Consider the following 11061-nt stretch of genomic DNA (forward strand, 5'->3'; position numbering starts at 1 on the left):
CAAGTTACTCATCCTATAAGTGGATGTTTGAGACCCCGGCAGGATGTCCATATGTCAAGTTTCAGAGGCCAGTGAAGGTTCTGTCCAGAGCTTGGAAGGGAAAGATTGGGGCTGTAGGCCCGATTTAGGAGATAAAAGTGTAAGGTAGTTAATGCCATAAAAAGGAATGGGCTGACTTGCAACTCTGCCCCCTGTAGAGAAATGTAAGTATTGCTGAAAGACGGTATACTATGTAGTGAAACACCAACATTTAAGGGCCATACAGAGCAAAGCAGGCATGAAAGGAAGCTGGCAATGAGAAGCCAGAGATTTTGGATGACCCCAGGGTGGTGGGATGTAATCCAGTAAGAGGTTCATCAAAGAGAGGTTGCTCGGAGTGCGCTGGAATGAGGTCAACTAGGAAAGGACTCAGTCTGTGCTGTGAGGAGTCCACCACTTACAGATGTCTTCCAAGACGACTGAGGAAAGCACACTGTTTTTTTGTTTGTTTTCTATTTTGAAAATGAAATGCAGCAGGATCAGGAAGAAATACTGGTTTTCTCTGGGCAAGGGCTAAAGTGAGGTGGCAGTGAAAAGACAACGTTCTTAGCTTTCCTGTGCCTTTAATAATTTCTTATTTGAATGCTAAAGTTTGCTTGGGACCCCTGACTGAGGACCTGTCTCCTCAGTGCACCTCAGACAGGAATGAGCAAAAGAAGCCCTTGCTTCAAAATGCGCAGCTTCTTCAGCCTCAGACCTTCTGCCCGGGCAGGGGCGGGGGGCAGTAGCGCAGCAGAGCCGCCAGGGGACGCAGTCCCCCAGATTATCTGCGAGTCGCGGGGCGGGGCCAACCGCGGGGCCGGACCTGAAACAGCTTCCGGTTTCCGGTGTAGCCCTAGGTCTTCGTGCATCGCCGTCATGGCCGCAGAGGAGAAGGATCCCCTGAGCTACTTCGCAGCTTACGGGAGCAGCAGCTCAGGCTCCTCGGACGAGGAGGATAACAGCGAGCCGGAGGAAACGAGTCGCAGAGCACCGGATCCGGCGAAGTCGGCGGGCGTATGTGGGAAAAAGACGGAAAAGCGGCTGCCCGGACCCGACGAACTGTTCCGGAGCGTGACTCGTCCAGCCTTTCTCTACAATCCTCTCAACAAACAGATAGACTGGGAGAGACACGTCGTCAAGGCGCCTGAGGAGGTGAGGTCCCCGACCCCGGTTCTCAATCTCGGTCCCGGCCTCCGCCCCCTCCCACCTGAGTCGCATCCTGGGGACCGGAAGTCCGTTCCCATACACGCAGTCACCCCCTGCGGGAAGCTGCACCCACCCCTTCCACATCCAGCCCTGGGAAGCCCGGCCCTCCTCCCCCAGCTTGGTGGGTGTCAGATCGGACCCGCAGCCCCCGCCCACTCGTGAGGAGACCCAAACCTCCGCGCTCGGTGCCCCGACCTGCGTGGCCAGGACTAACGGTGGTGACTCCCCCCGCCCCCCCCCGCTGCAGCTTCTCCCCGAGACCCCTTCCCTTTGACGCCGAAGTGCCTGCGGTGCTGCCTCCAAGACAGTGTCTGCTGCAGCCTCCTGAAGGGGTCAGCCTTGGCGTAGTATCTCTGAGACTGGATTCTTCTTTGGTAACTAAAAGTTATGAGCTTTATTCGTATAGGGAACCCTTTGGCTTTTCACTTAACAGTATTGTGATTTTGATGGAAAAAATGTATCTTTAAACTTAAAAGTCATCCTGAACAATAATCGAACGGCAGGGAGGTGCATGTGCCCCTACCGATGATAGGAACCTCGGTTCGTCACAGTGCTTCTTAATGTGTTTGCTTAACAGCCGCCAAAGGAATTCAAAGTCTGGAAGTCAAACTATGTTCCACCTCCAGAGACGTACGCCACTGAGAAGAAACCTCCTCCTCCAGAACTCGATATGGCAATAAAATGGTCTAACATATATGAGGACAATGGTGATGATGCCCCACAGAACGTTAAGAAAGCTAGACTTCTCCCAGAAGGGGAGGAGACGGTGGAATCAGGTAAGAAGAGTCAGACCTTTGGGTCTCTGTGATGAGTTTAAGAAGATCGTGATGATTAATGAGTGAAACTTAAATCTAGCAAGTTAGCAGATTGATTATGATGGTCTTGGAATACTTTTTACTGTGTTTTTGAAAAAGATACTATATAGTCAGCTTTAAAACTCATGTCTCAACCAGTAGTAGTTGCTGTGTTTTAGAGAAAGATCATAAATTATTCAGGCTTCAAAGTGAAACCTCTGATATTTCAACCAGTAGTATATGTGATTTATGAATAGTATGAATTAATTTATGGATTCTTGTGACCACAGCTGTGGAGGCTTTATTTTATAGGAAAGCAGTTGTGTTTTAGAGTCAAAAGTAGTGTGACAAAATGAATTTAACTTAGTATTACTATATGATAATTAAAAATAGTAATAGAAAAAGGTAATGATTTAGTTGTCTTGCCTTTGTTTGGAATATAATTTTATCTCTTACTTGGACTATAAGTAGTCACAGCAATTTCTGCTTCTGCAGTTTTATCCCCCAGTTCCATCCTTCACGCTGCGGCTAATGTTCACTTTCTAAAAATCATGCATGATTATGTAACCCACCTGCTTTAACATCTTTCATGAACAGCATAGAGGCAAAGCCTTCTATGACAGGTTCTGCCTTTCTCCCCACCCTCATTTCACATGGCCTTCTTTCTAGCACTTTAAAATCTTAAAATTCAAAACTGAATAGACCATGCTATTTTATAGTTGCATGCCTTTAGTATATCTTGCACCTTAGTGTGGAATATTCTTCCCTTCCTCTTTGGCTGGTAAACTCACTTATCCTTCAAAATCCAACTCAAAGAGGAAAATCTCAGATCTACCTCCTTCTAATTATTTCCTTCTCTGTACCATTTTTGTTAAACAGATTCTGATCTTTTCCCCATAATACAAGGGCAACCTACTTAGCTGCTTTTGCAACCACGCAGTTTTATTTGTTTAGAGAAAGGGTAACTAACTGGTAGTTCTTACTCCAAATGGCTTTTTCATTTCTTTCATTTATTTCCCAAGGTGGATTAGAAATCACCAATTCAGGCACATCTTCAGTAAATGGCATCTTTTTGAAGGTGCCAAACAAAGGGGGCATTTGAAATACCTCATATTATATGGTACTTTCTATAATTAATTTTTAAAAAACCCACTTTCACATAACTACTCTTTAAGCCTTGCAACACCTTGTGAAAAACAGGGAAATTTGTTCCTCTGTGGAAAACAGACCTTTGTTCCTCTGTGGAAAAGGTGAGGATTATATATCCAGGACAGACAGGTGGAAAGAATTATCCCCCGCCCCCCCGCCCCCCAAGGCTTGCCTATTGAGTTCACATAGAAGGAATTCCAAATATGTGGCAAACAGTACTGCTATTGCCATAGATGATTTCTGACCTTTTGATCACAGGGCAGTCCTCCATCAGAAGGTGAATGTTGGCGATATTAAAAAAACAAAAGGACCAGTTTAAAGCTGGATTACAAGGTTAAAAGATAATCCTGAAATCTTAAATTTTGACTTTAATGTTGGTTATTGAATATAATTATCTTCTTTCTGTGATACATATCTTCCTTTAAAAAATTTTTTTTTGCTATCTCAGACTCCTGTGCCACTGGTTTATTTGAGCTGTATGCTATATTACTTAAAATATATTAACTAATATATAGTTAATATATATTAGAGCATGTATTTTCATGTACACATAACATCCTACTGATTAAAACGTTGGTTTGTAAATTCCTGGGATGATTTTCCTGACATAATTTTTTACCTTTTTAAAAAATTCATAAATTATCTTGTATTAGAAACTCCAAACTCTTTTAAGTTATCTAAGTTTTTAAATTATCAAATTACTTCCCCCCCCCCCCCATTTTTCTGCATTTTTGTCCTTTTTTGCCAGTTAACTTCTTTCAGATATTTTAAAAGAGGAGCTGGGAAAGATTCAAAACTGATCATTGAGTCTTGCTACTTGTTAGCACCTATTGTTTAGTGGTTGTAAAATGTAGACCAGTGGGCCCTGGCTGGTGTGGCACAGTGGGTTCAGCACCAGGCTGCAAACTGGTTTGATTCCCAGTGGGGGCACATGCCTGGGTTGTGGGCCAGGTCCCCCTGGTGGGGAGCGAGTGAGAGGCAACCGCACATTGATATTCCTCTCTTTCTACCTCCCTTTCTCTCTCTCTAAAAATAAGTAAATAAAATCTTTAAAAGCAAATGTAGATCAGTGAGCCTGACTTTAATTGTAGCTTTACTAATAACGTAATTATTCATGAAAGCTTAGCTAAAGTAGTGAATACTCTTTTTTATTTTAGAAGATTCATAATTTTAACTTATGTATGTCTAGTGACATGGATTTCATAATAGAAGGATTATTTTCTTGCTGGTGTATCTGTAGTATATGGCACAGAGCAGTAAAGTGGGGAGCGAATATTTCAGGGTTTTGGAGGGGGGTTGTTTTCTGTTCTGGTGCTCAAGGCAATGCCTTGTAGTGCCACTAGATGGCATTAGCTCTTCAGTTCAAATCACTTGATAAGAATCTGTTTTTCCAACCTCAGTAATTTGGGGGTTTTTTTGTTGTTGTTCAGTAAATATACTTGTAACAAGTGGTAAATTGAAAGCAGACGTGTCTTAAGATTATCTTTTTAATAGACATTAACAGTAGATTTTCTAGAAGAGTTAGAAAGTAATATTTTTATTTTTTCACTTAATCTTCGTTATATTTTTCCCATTATCATTTAGACCCCTTATACTCCCTCCCCCAAGCAATCATCACACTGTTGTCCATGTCCATGAGTCCTTTCTCCTTTTTTCTCAATTCCTCCACCCCTTACCTTCCAGGGCTGTCAGCCTACTCTCTATCTTCATTTTCCTTGTTAGTTCAGTTTGTTCATTAAAATCCACATATGAGTGAAATTATATGGTAGTTGTCTTTCTCTGACTAGCTCATTTCAACTTAGCACAATGTTCTCCAGGTCCATCTGTACCGTTGCAAAGGGTAAGACTTTTTCTTTTCTTACGGTCCTAGTAGAATTCCATTGTGTAAATGTCCCATAGTCATTTTGTCCACTCATCTACTGATGGACGCTTGGGCTGCTTCCATATCTTAGTGATTGTAAATAATGCTGCAGTGAACAGAGGGATGTTTATGTTCCTTTGAATTGGTGTTTTGGGTTCCTTCGGATATATTCCTAGAAGTGGAATTGCTGGGTCAAAAGGCAGTTCCATTTTTAATTTTTTGAGGTATCTCCATATTGCCTTCCACATGGCTACACCAGTCTGCATTAAAAGTAATTTTAATCTTTATATGTCTGAAAATAATCTCCAAACTCAAACTGGATGATATTAAACTCCAATTAGAAAGCAAAGCCCTTGGTTTATTTGAGCTGTATACTGTATTAGTTATAGAGCATGTATTTTCATGTATACAAAACAAACTACTGATTAAAACATTGGTTTGAAAATTCCTGGGATGATTTGTTGATATGAATTGTATTTTATCGTGCTATCTACATCAATACATAGTGCTTTATGAAATGCAGGAATAACATCTCCGTGATGTGTTGGAAGATGAATGAAGATGAATCACCTGTTCTTGATACAGTTAGCAGAAGGAAATTGAAGGCTTATGGTTTTAAATATATTTCCTCTGTAGTTTATGATCGTATATCAGTGGCTTCCCACATTTTTTAATATGAAGGATTCTTTCAACATCAGAATACTTTGTTTATAGATCACCACATGATAGTTGAACTAGGAGTATCTATGGATTGAGAAAATAAAGTCAGAAATACAGTGAATTCAGTAACGTGCTTAAAATAATTTTTTATTTTGTAAGTCATGACATCTTCTACATGTTATTTATTACATGTATATGGAATTCTAAAAATAAAGCCACATATTTGTTCCCAGAAATTGAAAATTAGCAGCTGGTCTATAGTATCCCATGTTTTATTAAAACATGTACTTGGATATTTTAAATTGAATAAAAGGGTCTACCTTTTCATTTTTGACAATATTTATTTTGGACATTTTCTGTGGCTACAGACAGTAATAATAGTTTTGAAAAGTTTTAAAGGGCATGGTTTTAATATAAAGGGTTCTTCTCCATCTTCCCTTTTCAAAATTCTTCTCAATCTGATAGAGGGAAGGTGCCTGCTTTTCTGTTACCAGTGGAATATTCTCACCCTCCCCGGAATGGGAGAGGGAGGGACGGGAAGTAGAACTAACTATATAGGACAAAACTGAAAATACAGTTCTGTAAAACATCTACTTGTGAGTGATTTATTTTTTTACTGCAGATGTGAGGAGTCAAAGGATAAGATAAAGAGGGTAGTTGTTTGGCTGGGAGAGAAAGCAGATTGGAAGGGGAAGAATAGCTGACAGCCACTTAAGTAACGTAGTTAAATGGATATCTTCTTTTGTTGTTGAAAAATAGACAGTGTGTTCCATTTGTAGAAAGTGTAGGTTATATATTTAAGTATATATAATGTGTACACTATAGAGTACTTGGGAATAGCTTTTTCAGAACCAATTTGATTTTATTTTAAGCTACCTCAATATAGCACTAAAAGGATCTGTGAATTTTGTATTACACAACTGGAAAAAAAATGCCTTATTTTTACTTGCACTTTAAAATCAGTTCTAAAAATTTAATTTTTGTTTTTTACTGGGAAACATTGAAAGAAACATTAGTATTTTATTGCCCTACTTTTTGAAAATTACTGATTGAAACTCTTCTTTTTCTGTTTAAAGATGAAGAAAAAGATGAGCATGCTTCTAAAAAGCGCAGAGTAGAACCAGGAGAACCAACGAAGAAGAAAAAATAGAAAACAACGAATAACAAGAAATTTCGGACTGCAAATCTTACCAGAATGGTTTTTTGGCAGTTAAGTTGATACTGTAAATCACTATGAAACATCATCTTTATGAAAGTACATGGATAAACTAATAAGTAGTGCTGCAGGAACTTTCCACTGTAGAATTCACTTTTTATTTAAAATTTGTATGTATTTAAAACTCAAATGGTGACTTGTGATTGTGAAGTTGACAACACTTGGAAGCAGCGTTCTTGTCACAGAATTGGTGACATGCTTCCAGAGTTCTGTCACACGTTGACATGCCAGTGTTCCAGGAACCTTTTATAAAGGAATGTATTTTTAAAGTTAAATATATTGTATCATACTGTGAACTTGTAGGGTGCTTTTCAACAGTGTTTGTACAGTGTAAATAGATCATGGAAATAAAAGTACTTCAATATTACTGTTACTGCATAACATTAACATTTGAGTGTCTGAGACAGACACCCCATTTGCCTTGTGATGTTATAGTAGCTGTTACCATTTAGGGTGTGCTTCCTGTGTTCCGGGTGTTTCGTGTATACTTATCTGTGACCCGCAAGCAGCCTAGTAAAGTATGTATTAGTAGCCTCATTTTATAATGAAGAGTGATTGATTTATGCAAGGTTACACAGCTAGTGAGCAATGAATTTGGGATTCAACTCATGATACTTGAACTCTAAAATCATTACACTAAACCACCTGTCCACCAATCAAAACGTAGGAACTGCAGTTGGCAGCTCTTCCAGGTGCTCTTGTGGTAGTTATGGCGATCCCCTCCTCCCGTGGCTGTGTTACTGCACTTACCATACACATACACCTTATATTATGAAAATTGGCAGTTTCCCTATTAAATAGTAAGTTTGCTGAAGATAAGAATCTTCTACAAAGAGTTGCCAGATGTCTCAAATAAAAATACAGGACATGCAGTTAAATTTGAATTTTAGATAAACATCAAATAATGTTTTAGTATAGGTAATATTTAGGACTTATTTATACTAAAAACTTGTTTATCAGAAATTCAAATCTAACTGGGCATCTGGTATTTTTGTCTGCCAAGCCTACTTCTATGTGTTTGCTACCCACCTCCAATTTTAATGCTTTGCATATAGTAATAATCAAGAAAATCAACAGGGTTGTAGTCAGGAAGACAATCTTCGATTTGACATTTACAGTCCAAAATGCAGTGCTGGCGTTTGTGACATTTCGAACAATAAAAAGAAATACACTGCATCAGTCTTTCGTGATCATTATGCCTTGAAGAAGAAACAAGTGTTAATTACAAGACCCTGTACATTTAGTGTATGAGAAAAAGACTTTAGTTTTTGAGTTTTAAAAATTCCCCAGTCCAGTTGTGTCCCCCATACTGGAAGCCAGCATTTGAAAAACTATACAGTTTGTTTAGCTGGGAACATGATCAAGATTAGAAATTTTAAGTCATTAAAAATAGGCCAGCAGTGATGTTTTGTGGGATAAGGAATGCAACAATATGATGGTTGCTAGTATGTTTCAAAATTACAAAAGCTAGTTTTACAGCTGCTTAGCCTCTAGGTTTACAAATGTATGAATCCCCAGGCTGAAGAAATTAATAAGACAAGAAACTTTGTTTAAGGTTGAAGTCTTCATACGTGAATAATTTTGAGGGCTATCCCATCGTGTACTGAGGAGTGTCATCAACTGATAACTCATAACCCCAGTGCGACACCAAATTAAATTAGCAGTAATTATGAGGCAAAATCTATAGTCTGGATGCATGTATTGGTGGAGCAGATATCTCAGAATGTGCTGAAATATTACAAGATGAAAACAGCATAAAAGCAAACCATAACCCCACAAGAAAAAAAAGGCCCAGCAAGCCACTGTCTGGAAATCTTTTTAACCTCTTTTCAACTCCCAATTTATACCCATTAGTTTAAGACAGAGAACCAAAGGTCACTACATCAGTCCCCGATGGTGCTTAGAGCCTCCTTTCTAGAAGGTAACAATAGAGGGGAAACACTCTTTGGGAGGGGTTGCATGTCCTGATATTCTACTCAGGACAGGTAGTGGCTACACTTGTGAGACTATTAAGCAACTGTTGGGAGTTGTGCACCAATGAAATACAAGTCAAGTCAGTTCTAATTTGGGAGGGAGAACTGAGGGTTTAAGGAAGGAGGCTAAATATTTTGGAGCAGTCTCAGCCATTTGTACCTTAAGTTTCTTTTCAAAATATGGCCAGTGAGTGAAAGAAGAAATTAATTTGCTTATGGATTGCTTCACCTTGCACGGAAACATCTCTGAAAAGTGGACTATGTCACTTTCTACATGTGTCACCAGAGAATGGATTCTTTCCCCCTTCACAGGTGTCTTGGGAACATGTTTCTTTAGGTGTCCACATGGGTACTGAGGTAGGGGGCTGTTTGGTTCAGCTGGTAGAAATCCAGTGAAGAATCTTACAAAAACCCATATAGATGAAGAAAATCCTCTTATCCAATTGCATGTTAGCGAATCAGATCACTTAGTATTTCTGATTGTTTTCTCATCCCTACAATGAGGAAGTTGCGTCAGTCATGAAGGACTTTCATGTAAGGATAAAATTTGAGAAAATCATTTAAAGTGTAAATAGTCTCACAGAGTTTTATGGAAAACATTCTATGTGGACTCAAAGAGCATTATTGAGAAAATTGAGACTGCTTTTTAGCCATTAAAATACTAATACCAACTTATTTGCAAACTTGAAACTTACTGATCTTAATGCTGTATGGTGCTTTTGAGTTCACAGAGTTCAGTCTCATAGTATTTTTCAAAAACCGAATGGGGTAAGTTTTAATCATTTCCAAATGAGAGAATGGGTTAACTTAAATATGAATGACTAGTGCAGGTTTGGACATGACCTACATATAAGAAAACATGTTGCCACATGATTTAGATACAAAGCCCTACCAGACATACTTGGAAAATGTGGTTCTTTTTATAGGTATCTGAGTGGCCTTAGCAACTCAATTCAATAAATCAAAACTGACCAATTTAAATCCACAGTTGGACTTACAGGTGTAATGGTGGTGGTGTTTTGGATTTTAGAGTCTTGTATCCGTACAGAACTCCCATTTTAACCCTCCATGATCACTTAGTCCAGAAGGTCCAAACAGTCCTACGAAGAGGTGTTAAGTTCCCAGCGAATGTTTTGAACTCCATTAAATTCCAGTTTTCTCTCTCAATCTCTTTCTACTTAGCTTTTCCAATTTGAAGCATTGTATTTGCATTTTAGTGTGGGGAGAGGAGCTACCAAGAAACATTCGTATGTATGGCCCCCGGAGGTGGGGCTTTTTGCCTGCTTTGTGCATTGACAAGAACAAAGCCTGGCACCTAGTAGGCACTCGAAATGACTGCTGCGTTCGTAGTAAGCTGAATTCCTCACCTCAGGCTTAGGGGTGATCCAGGAGAGGTTTGTGTTTTCTGTTACATGGGCCAATAAACCTTGACAGTTTAAACCAGTTTGAGTTAAGTTTTCATCATTTTTGGTCAAAAACATCCTAACTGATTGGAAACTTTTTCAGAAGTTTGGTTTCTTCCAGGACCCCATGCTATTCTGGTTCACTTCTCTATTTTCTCTGGCTCCTTCTCTTGCAACTGTACTTGAACGCCAGTGTAGCTTATGTTGTTGCCTATAATTCTCCACACTGGTACGTTTATATTTTTGTATTTTTGTTTTAAGAGAGAGAGAAACATCAGCCCTGGCTGGTGTGGATCAGAGGATTGAGTGCCAGCCTGTGAACTAAAGGGTTGCCGGTTTGATTCCCGGTTGGGGCACATGCTGGGGTCTCGAGTGAGAGGCAATCACACATTGATGTTTCCCTCTCTTTCTCACTCCCTTTCCCCTCTAAAAATAAATAAACATAATCTTTTAAAAGGAGAGAGAGCGAAACATTGATTTGTTGTTCCACTTATGCATCTATTGGTTGATTCCTATATGTTGAGGATAGAACCTGCAACCTGTATTGGGACAATGTTCTAATTCACTCAGCCACCCAAGCGAAGGCCACACTGGTTCTTGATTCCAGCCAAGTTTCAGCCCTAGATTTGCATGTCCAATTGTATATTTTCCCTTGGGTCTCAAAGGCCCCTCAACATTCTAGATGTCCAAGACCAAACACATTGTGTCAAAACTGCTATCACCTCCATTCTTCATTTCCAGTTAACGGCATCACCACCGACCTAGAAATCTGCCCTCC

The 11061-nt window shown here is 39.5% G+C and overlaps 1 protein-coding gene across 1 annotated transcript; it reads left to right on the top strand.

Moving 5' to 3' along the window:
• Nucleotides 1–867: 867 nt before the first annotated feature.
• On the top strand, nt 868–10323 carry CUNH1orf52 (chromosome unknown C1orf52 homolog). Its single transcript, XM_037060940.1, has 3 exons — nt 868–1173; nt 1805–2003; nt 6768–10323. The coding sequence occupies exons 1-3, from the start codon at nt 898–900 to the stop codon at nt 6839–6841; spliced, it is 549 nt and encodes a 182-aa protein (XP_036916835.1). The 5' UTR covers nt 868–897; the 3' UTR covers nt 6842–10323.
• The last annotated feature ends 738 nt before the right edge of the window (nt 10324–11061 follow it).

Source organism: Sturnira hondurensis, unplaced genomic scaffold, assembly GCF_014824575.4.
Source record: "Sturnira hondurensis isolate 20B ecotype Veracruz unplaced genomic scaffold, ASM1482457v3 Scaffold0013063, whole genome shotgun sequence".
In the NCBI taxonomy this organism is placed as follows: domain Eukaryota; kingdom Metazoa; phylum Chordata; class Mammalia; order Chiroptera; family Phyllostomidae; genus Sturnira; species Sturnira hondurensis.